The sequence below is a fragment of the Alosa pseudoharengus genome, unplaced genomic scaffold, assembly GCF_046254945.1.
Source record: "Alosa pseudoharengus isolate Yale_2024_CS ecotype anadromous, Long Island Sound unplaced genomic scaffold, YU_APseudo_1.1 YU_APseudo_1.1_scf_13, whole genome shotgun sequence".
In the NCBI taxonomy this organism is placed as follows: Eukaryota; Metazoa; Chordata; class Actinopteri; order Clupeiformes; family Clupeidae; genus Alosa; species Alosa pseudoharengus.
Window position 1 is genome coordinate 14,154,491 of NW_027468598.1, and position 18,170 is coordinate 14,172,660.

The 18,170-nt window shown below is 46.1% G+C and overlaps 1 protein-coding gene across 4 annotated transcripts; it reads right to left on the reverse strand.

Annotated features, from left to right (window-relative positions):
• Positions 1 to 826: 826 nt before the first annotated feature.
• On the reverse strand, positions 827 to 17,711 carry hnf1ba (HNF1 homeobox Ba). 4 transcript variants are annotated; one of them, XM_076281515.1, is made up of 10 exons: positions 17,341 to 17,711; positions 15,043 to 15,242; positions 14,258 to 14,525; positions 13,575 to 13,804; positions 7,406 to 7,569; positions 5,543 to 5,669; positions 5,018 to 5,215; positions 4,092 to 4,213; positions 3,352 to 3,396; positions 827 to 847 (listed from the first exon to the last, which is right to left on the reverse strand). In XM_076281515.1, the coding sequence occupies exons 1-10, from the start codon at positions 17,709 to 17,711 to the stop codon at positions 827 to 829; spliced, it is 1,746 nt and encodes a 581-aa protein (XP_076137630.1). The 4 variants fall into 4 exon arrangements, with proteins under 4 accessions (XP_076137630.1, XP_076137632.1, XP_076137631.1 ...); XM_076281517.1 differs by having other exon boundaries at positions 4,092 to 4,207; positions 5,030 to 5,215; positions 14,258 to 14,447; positions 17,341 to 17,699; XM_076281516.1 differs by lacking the exon at positions 3,352 to 3,396 and having other exon boundaries at positions 4,092 to 4,207; positions 5,030 to 5,215.
• Between the last annotated feature and the right edge of the window lie 459 nt (positions 17,712 to 18,170).

Sequence of the window (18,170 nt, forward strand, 5' to 3'; positions counted from 1 at the left end):
AAGACTTAACCTGCAGGAAAGGCTGTGCTAAAAAAAATTGTCAGTGTGCGATTAACTCACTCTAACTCATATAGGTAAAGCTCGTGATAACTGATTGTCATACAATATGGGTGCATGCGTACAGCGTAGAGTGAATGCTTCATGGCAATAATAAAAAAAATAAAAAAAATGAAAGACTTCAAAGATATTTCATGATAGCAGAGCAATACAGAAGAATCTAGGCTACCATACAATTCAGTTCACATGGGACTCAACAGCGCCCCTGTTGGCGGTTTGATTTCTGTGCTACGAGCACGTGATCAGAGTGCACAGTGTCAATTTAAAGAATGTTTCAAACAGTGTTGACCACCAGTCTGGTTATGCATGCGCCACACCTTCTGTGTGTTTGTTCGTCACGTTTGCTAGGATCACTTGCACATCTGTTTTTCTTCCACCCCCAGGGAACATTACTCAACTGTGACAACGAATACTGTTGCTTGAGAAGAACTTATATAGGCTGAAGGGTTAAGGTTGATCCAAGTTGATCGTCCAGCAGAGAAGAATCCAGTCTGCTTCTTTCCCGTGCATTGGCTTGAAGGACTGGAGACACAGTGCACTTCTCTTGCTTCTCTCTCTCTCTCTCTTCTCTCTCTCTCTCTCTCTCTCTCTTCTCTCTTTTTCTTCTCTTCCCTCGTTCCTCTGCCCCGGCTGCAAGTCCTGATTTATTGACTGACTCATCAGCCGGTGAGCAGTTGCCAGTTATTAGGAGTTGCCACGGATACGGTGGCGCATGGGTGGAAAAATGTGGCCTCAGTTGCTAGGCTCCGATGAAGTCAGGTGTGCTCGTTCACCAGGCTTGCAGGGGACACTGCGAAATGAAAACAGAAACAAGGAGAGAAAGACAGAGAGAGAGAGAGAGAGAGAGAGAGAGAGAGAGAGAGATGGATAAATGAGAATATCTGATTAGATTTCATGTATAACCATCACACTATTTGATTTTCATACACATCTACACTTTCATGTGTAGAAGCTAATGGCTAGTGTAGCAGCTGAGTTTTTTTTTCTTTTCGTTTTCGTTTTTTTTTTTGTTGTTTGCAAAGCTGAGAACGTGTGTGAGAGCCGTTTGTTTCCCCCGTGAACTTCCCGTTCTTGTGTGTGAATGAAAAGGCCACCATGAAATTATCAGCAGCCCACACCAACGCCACACCTGACCAAATAGATTCCTCATCCTGCTCTCCCTCTTTCTCTCTCCCTCTATCTATCCCTCTCTCTCCTTCTCTCCTCTGTTCCTCTCTCTGTTCTCCTTGCCTTCCCCCGACCTGAATGTTTGTGGATGTTATTTTGCTGCCTTTTCTTTCAGGTGGGGTGGGGGAAGCCTGACCTTGCGGTGACCTACTGGTCCAGCAAACAGCCTCACCTGAGGTAGGTGTAGGGTGGGGGCAGGGTGGAGGTTGATTGTAGGGCGAGGTGGAGGGACAGCTGATTGGTTTGTGGTCATTAGATGCTGGGCTCTAAGTGCAGGTGAGTTTCGGGTGTGTGTGTGTGTGTGTGTGTGTGTGGGGGGGGGGGGGGGACCTCTGGTGTGTTTGTGTATGTGTGTGTGTGTGTGTGTGTTTGTTGGGGGGAGGGGGTTCTGGGTAAATAATAAGGCTGGTCTCTAATGTCCTGGGGGGAGCGCACTATAGCTTTTCACAACACCACCCAGACCAAATACAAGCTCTGATAAGGGTAGCATTGAAAAGGTTTACAATGCTAAGAAACACACACAAAAACCTAACTCTGCTATTTTCACTTTCCTCCCATGGACTTCACTTTTGGTTAACATCTAAATGTATCCATACTTAAAAACAGTGATATATAGCCTACGTACACACAACTGTACACACACTGACATGACTCTGTGTTGCACTAACCCAAAAACAAACATGGTCAGTTATGTGTGCTAATGTCTCTTTAGTCTGAGCAATGTGAGAAAACAAAGGGCAGGTGACTAGTGGGGGGGGTTAGTTAGAGATAGGGGAGGGCTAGAGACTCGTCCTGGAGCTCGGACTGACGGAGGCTGAGAGAGGCCACCACAGCCGACCCTGGAGCTAAGCTGGAGCGGGAGCTGTAACTGGAGTGTGAGTGAGGGACTGCGGCGAGGCCTCGGAGTCCGGCGTGGGAAATTGAGCGTGTGAAAATGAAGCACGGATGGCATTTCAGGCAAGAGCGAACATCGAGGGGGAGGGGAGGGAGGGAGGGACGGTGGAAAAGGGGATGTGAGGCGTAATTGCAAGAGCACACACACACACACACACACACACACAGACACACACAAACACACACACACACACACACGCACACACACACACACACACACACACACACACACACACACACACACACACACACACACACACACACACAGAGAGTGAGCACGCGGGCACGCACGCATGCACATACGCCCTTCCATTCCATCCACCCACAGCAAGAAAGGAAGTAGCTCGACCCAGGCATGCACCTACACTTGGAGTCTTTGATTTGCGACAGGGTCATTTCCTGATCTGAGAGAAGGAGGGCTCATGGTAGGGAGTAGTGCCTGATCAGGAGATCACCAGGGGATAGAGAGATTAGAGACAGAGAGAAGGAGAGAGAGAGAAAGTATTAGTGTGAGAGAGAGAGAAAGAGAGAGAGACACAGACAGACAGAGAGAGAAAGTATTAGCGTGAGGGAGGGAGAGAGTGAAACAGAAAGAGGGCAATTGAGTTAGAAACAAAGAAGAAGAGAGAGAGATAAATAAAAAGAAAGGCTAGAGAAAAAGAGAGGGAAAAAGAAAAGAAGAGAGAGAGAGAAGAGAGTGAAAAGACGCATCGTTAATCAAGCAGTGTTCAGGCTGAAAGCTCCGCTGATTGATTGGTCAGGTCTTTCAAAGGAAATAGGAATTCTGAGGAGTAGCCACCACACACCCTCCCTTAGATCACTGATTGGGATGTGAGGCGGGTCCTACTCGCTTGAGAGGCCCAGAAATTGATGGGGTCAAGCGCCAAGAAAAATGGAAATGACTTTGAGAGTGGGGGGCTTGCAAATGAGCAAGGCTGTCCTCTCGTTTTCTCTTCTGACTATATTCTACGAGCACAACAAACAGTTGACCTGCTTGTGTATGTTACTGGATAAACATTGGATTTCAGAATGGATTAGAACTGTTGATTAGTAATTTACGAGATCGATCACTATAATGTGATAATGTAAAGATGTATTGAATCTTGTTACTCAAATCTGCCAAGGGAAACCTGCAGTGCCATCCAGCCAGTGGTTCAGTGTGTGATTGATCTACTACATAATTGAGTTACTCTAAGTTAACGTGTTAATACACAAGTATAGCGCTATATTTACCCAGGAGAGACCTCCCAGTTGCACCATCTTGTTTACTGGAGAATCCTAATGTGACAGGGATTAAACAAGTGGTCAACACAGGACACACACACACAAAGAGACACACACACACACACACACACACACGCGCGCACACACACACATACATGAAGACACACACACACACACACACACACACACATACACACATACATACACACACGCACACACACACACACACACACACACACACACACACACGCACGCACGCACACACACGCACACACACACACACACACACACACACACACACACACACATATATGTAACACAAGATCTCCTTCTCTCCTCCACTAAGGTTAGTGAATGTGTACCTAAGCCTTACAGTAAGTCCTTAGTAACAGGTGTCAATCATGACCTCTGTGTATTAGTATGGCTGATTGTAATGTGATGCTGTCTAACTCGATAGACCTAAGTTGTTCAAAGGTTTTTCTTTTAAATCTATGATATGATTTAGTCCCAATCAAATACTGCTCATTCTAATGCCTGTTTTTTTAGTAGTGACTGAAAGATTTGAAGAGATCACAGACAGAGCAATGAGGGATTCAGCTGTTGTGTTAATCACAAGGAGCATGCATCAAGATAGCTCTGAGAAGCATGAATAGGTCAAGACACAATGCACGGTGCTGACATTTTCATTTGCCAAGACTGCCCACCAATCAGAATGTGTTGTCAGGGGCAACACGGAGGTGATGACGCACCTGCTTGCTTGAGGACATTGAGCTGAGGGTGCTGATGTTGGCGTCCGTGACAACCATCGCTGAGGGGAAACGTGACGGGTGAGAATACTGTGGGGGCTCCTGTTTGTGTGGGTACACTACAGAGAAGGATGGGAGAGAGAGAGAGAGAGAGAGAGAGAGAGAGAGAGAATTTAGCACACTCAATCTGTGGAACATTTCTGCCTGACTGTATCATTTGGCAGCCCATTACCATATCAGGCAAGAATACACAGATAGACTAATGTAATCTTCCCACACAAAAGTGTGTAGGAAGAGGAGACTACTGTATGTTACATAACAGACACTGTCCGAGTGAACACAAACAGTGCATTATTACTTTGTGCATTATGACCATTTATGGACAGCAGAGTCTGGTGGCTTATAAAAGCACAGTATTGTAGAAGATATATTCTGCACATGAGTGTGTATGTATGCATGTCTTTTATGATGCACACATGATGCACTAAGGTACTCACTCTGAGTGTGTATTGAGTGTGTGTGTGTGTGTGTGTGTGTGTGTGTGTGTGTGTGTGTGTGTGTGTGTGTGTGTGTGTGTGTGTGTGTGTGTGTGTGTACTCGGCATGCATGAACTGACTGTGTGAGTGTGTGTTTGTTTGTGTATGTGTGCTCGACATGTGTGTACAGACTGTGTGTGTTGTGTGTGTGTGTGTGTGTGTGTGTGTGTGTGTGTGTGTGTGCTTGGCATTCGCGTGTACTGACTGTGTGTATGTGTGTGTGTGTGTGTATATGTGTGTACATACATGTGCTCGGCATACTCACTATGTGTGTGTGTGTGTGTGTGTGTGTGTGTGTGTGTGTGTGTGTGTGTGTACATAAGTGTGCTCGGCATAAGCGTACTCAGTGTGTGTGTGTGTGTGTGTGTGTGTGTGTGTGTGTGTGTTCGGCATGCGTGTACTCACTGTGTGAGTGTGTGACGGTGGCCATGAAGGGCTGCTGGCTCATGTGTCCAGACGAGGACTGCATGAGGCCCTGCTGGTGGTGGGGGCTGTGCAGCGTCTGCGAGAACTGCACCGGCTGCAGTGCCGCCAGGCTACCCGCCACGCTATTGATGACCGGCACCGTCTGCGCCTGCGACGTGTTCAGACCTGAAGTGGCCACACAGGAACAACGCACAACAGGAGAAGGCATCAGATCAGGGAACTATACACATACACTTACACATATTGTATATCCACAAAACACACAATAGGAGAGGATCACATTAGGGAAGTATACTTAGTGTTACTGTACACTGCGCTTTAGCATGTTTATGGTGTTAACTGTGTGGTAATTACTTACTGTTTGCATTTCATTTTTTTTGTATAATGTTTTGTAAACATTCAATGAGCTCAATGCACAATTTGTCACAATTTGTGTTGTACGTTCTCTTTTACAGTGAAACCTCCCGGTGGTAGTGGGCAGCTGGTACTCACTCTGTGCGATGGCCATGACGCCGGACAGGGGCATGATGAGGTTCTGAGTCTGCTGGTGCGGGTGGTGGGAGCTGTGGATGTTGGTGAGCGTGCTGACCGGTGGCAATCCTCCACCCGACACAGAGATCTGCACACACACACACACACACACACACACATACACACACACACACACACACACACACACACACACACACACACACACATACAATATTGTTGGTTAAAGCAAGTGAAGACGGAAACACTGATATAAAAACAAATCCCATTCGGAATCAAAAAAAGGAAAGGAAGATGTACAGCGGCAAAAGTTACATATGAATGAATGTGTTCCCTTCTTTAGCATGCTGCGGCCTGTCCAGTGACGAAGTGTTCACTCAGATGGAAATGGCTATTTGAATAAACTTTGAGAGTCGCCCAAGCATCACAACTGTCCCTCTGTCTGCAGACACAGACAACCTGTCCCTCCGTTATTGACTAATCTATAAGGGACAGTCCAGTCATGATCCACTGCCCACAAATCTATCAGGAATGCTGCCTTCCTGGAACACCTAACACTTCTCAATCTCTCCACATTCCAAATAATAAAAGAAACTCTACTTTTACTTTACTTTTATCGTCAGCTGTTCAAACATGAGCAGAGCATGGAACAGATTAGTAGCAATGGCAGCAAAGTATAAATTTACGAGTCAAAAACAAAACAAAAACTAAACGCCAGAAGAAACTGTTTGCCAAACGTCACAGCTAGGCCACATATGCTGATTTTGAAGGCCGCGCTGCGTTGGCCTTTGTCAAAGTCCAATATTTGGACAGAGGTAAGGACGTAGGGGAGGATAGAGGGTTGGGCGGCGCGGTGCTTGTGGAGTTTCTGATCATTTTTCTCCTGTTGTGAAGTGTGAAAGACGTGAGAGAGAGAGAGAGAGAGAGAAAGAGAGAGAGACAGAGACAGAGAGGAGTACAGGCACCTCATAATCAGGGCTTGTCACTCAGCTGGCAGAGCAAGCACTGCCCTGCCCTTCCTCCTGCGCCATGGGGGCATTTAATCAATACGGAGGCAGAAAGACTCTTTGTCAGGAATATTGGCTTAGTACCTGGGCCTGGCCAACACACACACACACACACACACACACACACACACACACACACACACACACACACACACACACACACAGACACACACATACTGATGTGGCGTCTGTCGCAGGCTGTCTATCGAACTAATGGGCCAAGGCCTGTCTCTGTGTATCAACACACCTCACCAACAGAGAGACACAGAGCGCCAATTGTATCAGAGGTTCGATAGTCAGGGACTAACTGTTTGTTTGTATTGTATCCATGTGTGTGTGTGTGTGTGTGTTTGTGTGAGTGTATGAGAGAGAAAGAGTATATACTGCGAGCTGCAGATCTATGTTTATGTGCACGAGTGAGTGTGTGATTATATGAGCAGTTAAGAGTCTGTGTCTATGTGTCTATGTAAATGTGTGTGTGTGTGTGTGTGTGTGTGTGTGTTTGTGTGTGTGTCTGTCTGTGTTTGTCTGCCTGTCTCTCTATCTGTCTGTGTGTATTTCTTTGCATCTGGCAAATTTATATTGGAGTGTGAATGTGTGTATAGGTGTCCAAATATGTGTGCGTACAAGAAAGGGAGTGTGTATTAGCCTGCTGTGTGTACGTGTGTATGTGTGTGTGTGTGTGTGAGAGCTGCGACCCAGATTAGCGTTTCTGTGTCAAACACTCTGTGCTTCCGTGTCGTGCCGGCCGCTTATCTTATCTGGACTGGGGAGGGTTCAGGTGGACTGAGGAGGGCCCAGGTGTACTGTGCAGCGCTGTGTTCCTGTGTGTTGCTGGGCTTGTGTGGACAGGACTCACCATCTTGGCCTCCGGGGACAGCAGACTGTGGCTGCTGTGGTCCAGTCCGCCCGGCGACACCTGCTGCAGGACCGACTGACTGGTCACCATGCCGCTGTTGCCGTGGTGACTGATGGTTGTCGAAGAGCTGACTTCGCCAGGCCCCTGCTGGCCGTATCGAACACCTGAACACGTGAAGAGCAGAGAGACAGAGAGAGAGAGAGAGAGACAGAGAGAGAGATAGAAAGAAAGGAAGAAAGAGAGAGAGAGAGAGAGAGATAGACAGAAAGAGATGGAGAGATAAGAGAGATAGCATTTGTCAGTATCTGTGTCAGCTCATATGAGGCAGAGACACACAGTAAGCAACACAGGACACTGGTCAGTAAGCAACACAGGACACTGGTCAGTAAGCAACACAGGACACTGGTCAGTAAGCAACACAGGACACTGGTCAGTAAGCAACACAGGACACTGGTCAGTAAGCAACACAGGACACTGGTCATGTAACCTGATTTGTTCTTCTTCCTCGTAACACCTGAGCTGCCAGCCTGTTCTGACTCAGACGCAGGGGGGTGGGGGAGGCAACTGCGTCTCTTTGATAATGATAAGGGTTTCTCACAGACCAAGTCTACCGACCACAGGCTCTGCAGGAAGTCCATTTACTGACAGAATAGACTGCTAATTTTAGAACAAAATCCGGTCTAGTTTGCACATACTGGCTGAATACACACACACACACACACACACACACACACACACACACACACACACACACACACACACACACACACACACACACACACAAATACACAAATACACACACACACACAAATACACATACACACACATATACACAAACAGACACATACACACCACACACACTCTTATCACAGCATCTATCAGGGTCCCTGTCTGTATCCAGAGGATTAACATAGTCTTTGCTGCTTTATCAGTGGATTTCTGTTACATCATGCAGACGTTAAAACAGCTTAATCCCACATCGAGACCCTGCATTGTCTCTGACACCCCTGCACCTTCCTCATCAACCCCATCCCACAAAACAAACACACACACACACACACACACACATACACACACACACACACACACACACACACACACACACACACATCTCCTCTTGACCAGTCAGGGCCACAGGAATTTTGCCCTCTCTGTATCAAAATGGATGTTTGCCAATGCAAGCCTGTCTTCAGATACCTGCCGAACAAACATTACGCAATCCCCGCCAATGTCAAACACATTCTTACCCTTTTACACACACACATACACACACACACACACACACACACACACACACACACACACACACACACACGCACACACACACACACACACACACACACACACAAACACACACTCTGAGGGGATCAACCTTTACTATGACTACTACACTGACGGGCAAATGTAGGTCTGTCACTCACTCACATGCAAGACATCACTATATATAACATGTTGCATGTTGTGTGTACTACCAACAACATCCCTCTCCCTCAACAGCCGCTGATGTGCAGAATGGTCAGTAACTCACTCTTAATGAAGACGCCAGCCAGGTCATTGTTTCTGCGTAAATACGGGGTCAAGACATACGTCTAATCTATTGCCCCTGACCAGCCAGCCAGCCAGTCAGCCAGCGTCAATTATCTCCCAGGATGGACTGCCCCTGACCCGTCTCCTCTGTCCCCTGACCACCACCCCCCCCCCCCGCCCCCCGGTGTAGGCAAACCCATGGCGCAGCTCCACAACTTGTAAACACCGGCGCAAACAATAAAGCACTCAATCTGGCCGACGACCCGAGTGCAAGCACAATAGCCCCGGGGCTCATAAACGGAGTTTATTTCGCTGCTCTTCAGCCTCTTAAAGTGTGCAGGGCGGAGGGGGGAGGGGGAGGGGGAGGTGGTGGGTATGGAGGGGAAGGAGTGAGGAAGACTATACAGCTTCATCTTTGTCTGGCTCTGGGGCTGTCTGGTGGCTACTCAGCAGAGGCCTACTGAGGACTGAGTACCCCCACCACCCCCACCACCACCACCACCACTACCTCCGCCGCTACCGCCCCAGTGTCCTGGAACGCCTACAACTACCAATGGGTCTCGCTCTACTGAGCAGCACAGGCCAAGGGCTCCGTTTCCACGACAACAAGGGGCATTGAAAAAAAAGCTTAAAAAGAAAGAGCAACATAAAAAGCAATAAGGTTGTGTATCCCCCCCCCACCCTCCAGCCATAGCATTAGCATCTATACAGTTAGGCAATGAGTGAGTACCAGTTGAAGTGCCATAAAGATATGCCATGTAAATGGACAGGTCACTTCCTAAAGATTGTGATCAAACAACAGAAAGCTTTCCAATATGACTGGGGGGGATGTGGGCGCAGATGTGTGTTGTACACTGGTTTACTGAAATATTTCAGGCTCTGCTAATCTAAGCTCACACATGATCAAATCTATTCTGAATCTCTTCTTGGCAGTCTTTTTCAGCTTACACAAACCAAGCTCTTGCACTGCTGGCTGGTGGAAACCTTCTCTCCCTTTTGCAGTAGTAAAGGGAGGGCGAGAAACCTTCTGGCCACAGAGGGTCTCTTTCTCTGGAAGCCTCTGGTTCTCCGCAGGGCTCGGGTGTAATATCAAAGCCCTTCCCCAGGCAAGGCTCATTGCGGGCCGGCCGCATATGAGAGGGGCCTCCCCAGGCCCGGCAGGACGCCTTCATGTGCCTTTGTGTCCTCTCTGTGTCCTCCCCAACACCAGTGCAAGCAGAGGGCACAGAGCCCAATGAGCCAAAACCCAGCCCCCACCTGAGGTCAAAACTCCAGCTCTACGTGGCCCTTTTCAACCACTCACATGGTGCACTGCAGTTATAAGGTTCTACAGAAGTTCTAACATAGGGAGCGGTTTAAGGTTGACACCCATCTTTTACAAGAATATGTGCTCTATAAATTAATCTGCAAATTGTCAACCTAAGTTATATAACCTCTTTGGATTAGAGCGGTTATGTACGTATGTTCCGATTTCCTTTGTTCCAAAGCACAAACTACAGGAATTCTGACTATTCCTGAGATAAAATAAGACTTGAGATAAGAGGAGATCCTTTGGTGATAAAATTCTCGGTTTGGGTTGTAGATACAAGGCTGTGGACAGCCAGTGCTTAAAACTTCTTTTCTTTCAGCTCAAACTCAAACAAACAGAACATGGCAAACAGTCAAGCCAGCGAGTCAGTGACATCTCCATCTACAACAGACACTGTTTGTCCACAATGGGTTCCCATAGTTCCCCCCTAGCTCGTCTTTCAACACTGTGCACATAGACGAACACACACACTCAAACACATGTGCGCAATCAGCGGGTTTGCTCTGGCCAATTATCTTTTCATTGTTTTTTTTGATCGCTAGCGAGTCTATATTCTAAGCTCATTGAGGGTGTCGGAGGATAATTGCTGTCGGGAGTGCAAAGGGTGAGCAGGTATAAGCATCGTAAAAAGAGGGGCACTGGCCAGTCTGTGAGATCAGAGGACACACACATACACACACACACACACACACACACACACACACACACAGCAGCGCACATAATCAGAATTCACACACCAACACACACACATACTCACACACACACACACATAAACACACAGAATCAGACAAGCATTGTAAAAAGAGGGGCACTAGCCAGTCTGTGAGATCAGAGGACTTTTGGCTGTTTGACTTTGCTTTCCTAATGGGACCAAAACACAAACAGGCCCAGGCTAGGATCATGGTCACACACTCACACACACACACATGCACGAATCAGACAAGCAGACACCCACCTACACACAAACACGCACATATGCCCACACTCTCACACACACACACACACACACACACACACACACATGCACACACACACAAACACACACAAACAAATAAATGGCCACCAATGACCTTCTAACAGCAGCAGAAACGACATGTCCCCTTATCGTCGTCCACTGGCCCGATCAATAAAACCTGCTGGTAAGAGTGTCTCTCTGGACTGACCCTGGGACGACCTCTTTCTCACACAGCCTCTGTCCAACTCTCTCTCTCTCTCTTTCTCTCTCTGATTCGTGCTCTCTCAGCAACAGTGGCGATACCCCATCAGTCCTGCCTGCCCAGAAATGCCCCGGCACCCTGGGCCCTGTCGTCCTCTGCTATCGCGGCCTGTGCTCCTCTAGGCTTGCCTGGGCCTGGGCTATTTGGTGCAGAGGGAGGGCTGGAGACTCGGTGGGGTGGTGGTGGTGGAAAGTTCAAATTGAGCTCATCCTCATCCTCAACCCTGACAAAAAAAAATAACATCCACTCCTCCTCCCCTTCTCAAAGGGGCCAGCAGAGTTAAATGAACCTCGCCTGCAGTTATTGCAGTCCCCTAATGTACCTTTGACAATAGGCTTCCCTGCTGAGCCAGGGCAAAGACGGAGGAGTGGACAAGGGGGGTTGTTGAGGGCACAAACCCCCCCCCCCCCCCCCCTTTACCCACCCAAACTGTATCAAAGGCCTGGGAGTTGTAGTAGCCAGGGGATTTTAATTGTCAATTAAGCACGCATAATAGCGGCCGTTGGCCTGGCAACGCGAGGCGGTGGCCTGCTGTGCCATTATTGTGGCGGCACAGTGGCCGACACGCAAAAACAGCTGAGGACGCCGGAGAGAAGACGGCAGGACGCCGGGCGAGCTGAGAGAGACAAGACCTGGGACAGGGACGGGATTGTCCTCTCTTGAGACAGCACAGGGGTCATTGACTTCTAACCATCGAATATACCCAAGTTGACATCTTAAACATGTGACCAAATACACAAACACACACACCCTCTCTCTCTCTCTCTCTCTCTCTCTCTCTCTCTCTCTCTCTCTTTCTCATTATGTCTCCCTTTTCTTTCTCCTGAGGTAACTGGCTGGTCAGGTACGTTGTACTCCACAAGTAAACAGACTCATTACCCATAATCGACTAATGGTTTCCAAGAGTCAAACACTCCCCGGCCCCCATAATATATATTTATCCAAACAAATGAGAAAAAGACATATTATGTCCTTACATATTTTTCAGACTACTAACACTTCAGAGCCACAGGGACAAACTCTCGGACTGATATGATACAATCTAATTGTGTACTGATACAATCAACTTCCTTCAGGTAGACTCAAGATGGCTCATTGCTCTAACATTTGCCACAGCCTAGACAGTGTTGAAAAACCCTAGCTAGGGTGACAACAACATTTAGCATTATCAAACAAAAGGCTGGTGGATGTTAGATCCAGAACTAGCACTGGGCTGGGCTCTGACCCAGAGGTGACCCTGGCGAGGGGACAGGGAAGCCTCGTACTGCTGGCGGGCCATGCTGACTGAGGAGAAGAGATTGCAGGTACAATGCAGATTGTTCTCTCAGACATCAGAATAACAATGGCATTTACTCAGCTCACTCACTCTTATTGATCACCTCGCTCCCTTCACTTCTCTCTCTCTCTTTTTTTAAGCTCCCTCTCTCTCTCCACACACACACACACACACACACACACACACACACACACACACACACACACACACACACACACACACACACACACACACACACACACACACACACACTTTCTGCTGTCACTGATCTCATCAACTGTGTGCTTTCCCCTTTCAAGTGTTTTTTTTTGTAGAACAGCCCTGATCTGAACAGCCCTGATCAGAACCTGGCCACTGATGAAATCCCTGTCAATGGACGTGTTAACGATGGGGCTTGATCTTTGCAACGAGGCGGAAATCTATATCACTTGAAAACCTGGAAGGGGATCAGATATATCCAGCAGGCGTGAATCACAGTGTCAACATGTACATGGGTGGGGTGGGGTGGGGGGGTGTATACGTGTGTGTGTGTGAATGTGTGTGTGTGCGCGTGTGTTTGTGTGTGTGTGTGTGTGTGTGTGTGTGTGTCTGTGTGTGTGTGTGTATGTGCCTGTGTGTGTGTGTGTGTCTGTGTGTGTGTGTGTATGTGCCTGTGTGTGTGTGTGTGTGTGTGTGTGTGTGTGTGTGTGTGTGTGTGTGTGTGTGTGTGTGCGTGTGCCTGTGTGAGTGTGTGTGTGTGTGTGTGTGTGTGGGCGCGCCTGTGTGTGTGTGTGTGTGTGTGTGTGTGTGTGCGTGCGTGCGTACAGTATGCCCGCCCGCGTGTGCGGTACCCAGACGTACTCTGCATCTTACTGGGTGGGGAAACGCTGGTCTGTGGGTGATGGGGTGATCCGTGCGAGAGCAGGGGGTTCATGTTGTGGGTCGGGTACGAGTCCATCGCAAGCTTCTGACGGAAGGCCTCCTCTTTGCGGCGGTTGGCGAACCAGTTGTACACCCGCACCTCGGTCACCAGGTTAGAGCCCAGACCCTGGGCTTTGGACGGGGACACTCCCCGCTGCAGGCACTCAGCCCTGGGGGAAGAGGACGCTCAGTCAGGCCAGAATAACCACAACAGGCTCCAGCGTATACAATACTAACATACCGCTAAAATGTCTTAGATGTCCAGTGAATATGGGTCAAAGGTATGTCAGATAACATGCACACTTGCCTATAGTAAATCAAAAGTATTCTTTTTTTATCTAAAGCGATGGGGAGTGTACAGTCCAGCTGCGTGCCTTTTGGACCAAAGATCTTGCCATAGCTATGACCAGCTGAGCAATACAATATGCAGTTGTTATTTTTACCAATATACAATATATGCAAGAAAGATGAAAAAAAAAAACACTGAATACATTGTCTAGTGTCTCATAATACTTCCACATTTTTTTGCAGAGCCCCCTACACCTATTTCTCTCAGTATGGTCCTTAAGTGGAGGGAGAGACTGAGTTCTCCTCCATCTGTCCATGAGATCCTCCATCCTCACCTGTTGCACTCCTCCACCAGAGCCTCCCGCTCCTCCTTGCTGGGGTTCTTCTGCCTATCGTATGCCTGGTAGAGGATTTGTTGGGAAGCGGGACCCCACTTGAAGCGGTTCCGACGCAGTTTCTTGCTGGCGGGCTCGCCGGCCGGGTCATCCCCAGGCTGTGCCATACCCTGCCCGGACTGATTGAACTCTGGGAAAAAAAACAGCACCTGATCCTGACTGCCTTTGTCTGTCATACTGACAGAACCTTGACTTGCCTGGTTGAACTCTGCAAAAATAAGAGAAGGTACATTTGATCCAGGCGATGTAATGTGAAGAAGCAGTGAAAACATGTCATGAGTTTATTCTGGGTAATCATGCACTAACTGATTAGAGCTACAAGCTGCAAAGCAATTAATGATCAGATTTCCCATGCAAGAACCCTTTGTGAATTATACAATACTAATTATACAAGGCAATCTTAATGTCACAGAGATTGTATCTAATTTTATCCTTGTATTATAATTATATTGTTGCAGAAAATTCATGGAAAAAATCATGGAAAAAATACAAGCATGGCAATAATTTTCTAATTATGGACTGTCATCTGATTAGTTCATTATTTGAGTAATCTGCCATGATTTAAATAAGATGTAATAGACCAATAGACCAATTGCTGTTAACATGGAAGCGCATTCACAGAGCACCGTTTTGAGACAAGTTAAAATGTTCTCAGTTTCTGACGAAGGAAAACAAGCAAGCGAGTAAGCAAAGAAGTAGAGAAAGCAACTCAAATATGAACTTACGCAGCAGAATTTCCCGCTGTTTCCTGACGTACCAGGTGTAGAGTGCCGCTCGTTTCTGTGTTTTCATGGGCGTGCCTTTGTTGAGGTGCTGCGAGAGGTGAGACTGGTTGAGCCCGGTAACGTCCACCACCTCGCGCTGTGGGATGTTGTGCTGCTGCATGTACCCTTTGATCATGCGAGCCGCGCGCCACGGGTCCTCGCTGAAGGAATAACGGGAACAAAACAACAAACAGGAAATATTACTGATTTGTAAATCCACACAATAATAATAGCCAAAAAACTTTCTGGGCAAGCACTATATTTCTCTGTCTGTACTTGTACACTAATTACAGGCAGACAGGTCAAAGCTATGGCACTAGACAGTCATTTTCTTCTTTTCCCCCTTTGCCAAGTTTCATTGCTGTTCGTTTTGTAAATGTCTTTAGTTGAAAAAGGTCGTAAGTACGTCGACAGACAACTGTTAAGTATACCCTAATAAACGACCGTTAATCATTTCATTCAATAGGTTGTAAATACTTTCAAAGGTTAGCCTACGTGGTTATCGACAACGACTGGCTTGAAAAATGTAGGCCCTGCATAGCCTATATAATGACATACATACACACATAATATATACACACAATATATGCCTAGCCTATGTATATTTAGTCTATTATTATGCTTATACATAAACATTGTTAAAAAGCATATAGGCCAACATGATTGTCATAGGCTACTAAATTGTCATTGTTATAGAATTAGAATTTCAATAGGTTGTTCAATTAATACGATCAAATAATCGTTTAAGTTACACTAATAAATATACCTATATGCCCATAGGCTACCAAAGATTTGCAGCTGAAAGACAACTAGTTTAGGCTACTTGATTTTTCACAATTAAGAATTGAAAAAAGTAAAGGAAATGTCCCAAAAGTAAATTTTAGGCTAACTGTACAACTTTAAAATTATTTTAGGTCAGATAGCATATTCAGAGTGTAATTGTGAGGCCTTTTTTCTGCATATTTTCAGTCGATAATTTTAAGAGCCAGTGCGAGACGCAAATAAAGTGCGTCATATTAAACTATAGGTAGCATAGCCTAGGCTACTGTAAAGATGGTAACTTACCCAAGTAATTTCAGTTTAAATAGCCCAGTGACCTCACTGTGAGTCTTACTGTAGGAAATCTACGTCGACTGTTTGATTTAGAGAACGCCAAACGTTTAAGCTTGTAGAGATGTTGGTTTATAACTTTCGACAATGAATAACCAGATCTCCATTCATTCTAATCATACGCCACTGTGTATCTTTCAGTTGATGATTTATAGAATAAAATTAATAATAACTCTGCTCCACGTGGTTTAGTTTTGATTTTTGTATACTACGTGTTGACAGCAATCCTGCAATTATTGTAACTTATTAACTAAACACCGTGGAAAAAACGTGCCATCCTTATAATTGTCATATTTTCGACTGATGCATTACGTTCCTGCTATAGGCCACCTTTACTAAGCCCTAGTTAATAGGGATTTTTGTATTACAAGTATTATAAAAGTAATTAAATAGCTATAATAGGCCTTAAATCTTTCTGTGGCAGTTGTCCATTTTATTAGGGCACCCGTTTTCTTTTTATATCCTTATGATGATAGTACCATGTAATATTTCTTGTATTTTTATATTTCGCTATCTTATATTGGTAGGTGTATTTCTACCATGACGCAAAACTACCAAATGTAATAGTTTAGGAGTGATTTCAATTAATCTTTGGCGCACGCCTAGTTAATAATAAATAGATCTTATGCTGTTGATATTTTCCTAAAGTAAAGGAATAATAAACTGTAGATAATTAGTAACCAGAAAGAAAAAAGGAGTGACACTGGCGCGTTGTTTAAATTTCCTTAACATGATGTTCATAATTTAAGCTGCATCATAGAAGTAGGCCTAGGCCTTACATAGGCTACATGTGCAGGTATCATGGGAATAACCTGGTATGAATAACGGCCACGATTATTTTGATGCGATTGCCTTAGCCTATACAGAAAAAAAGTATTTTAGCATTTACTTATTTATTTTTTCATTAGGCCCGCTGAAACTTCTGAAAAAGAGTGGACTAGTTGGTGTTGGTAAAGACTAGGGACAACTTGACGTAAGTAATTTGCGCTTTCATAGGCAGAACAGTGTTCTTTAAAAACTGTAGGCTAAACAGTTAATAATATTACGTTGTCAGAAGGCATAACGTGATCCTTCATAATAAGGCTCATTTGAAAACTGGTATTTTCCTGTAAAACAGGAACTTAACCATCATTGGACTGTTGAACTCACGCAAGCATGCGGTCCACTTCTGCCCTCTGCTCCGCTGCCTCCTCCGTATTTAGCGACTGGAGCTCTTTCAAAATCGGCGGTGTGTCGAAATCATCTCCGTCCTCAGAGCCCTCGTCCCCGGATAACTTTCCCTTCCCGTGTCCGTTAGTTAATGTGTGAAACACCGGCTTGGAGTCCGTGTCGCTCCCATTCATTTTAGAACTTGACGGTGACATCTGTAAATTCTCCAGTTTAACTCCAAAACTGTTCGGCCTGGGGTCCATGTCGTCCAGTGCTTGGATAAGCACATCTTTGGTTACTCCTGAATCCAGCAGGGCGCTTAGAAGCTCCTGCTGTAAAGATGTCAACTTGGACACCATTTTTGCAAACATCAAAAAAGTGTTTTAATGACTTCCACGTCCTATTCGATGTTATTGATTCAATGGGCTATTTCACGTGGGTCTGTATGTAGACAAAAGAAAACAAAAAACAACTAAATGTGACAAGTCTTTGCCTCTCTCTCTTCTCCCGTGTTTATGTGAATTTCCTCACAAAGACACCTGCTTGACTCACTTCCCCGTTGGCCCAAGTGGTATGACTTGCCATGATGCTTTCGTAAGGAGGGCAATATAACGCATGCTAATGAGGGGGCAGGGAACAGCGGCCCTCCATGCAAATGGTGCAAAGCAGCGCGGACTGTGTTGACTGAGCCCAAGGTATATAGACAGTGTTTACACACTGCGCTCAGGCGCTTTTATTGGCCACCATTATCGGCCAAACTTAGTGAACTTTGGACCCTGTTGCCTACTTTCGTTAAATGGGCGGGATACAAGAGTTTATTATTATTATTA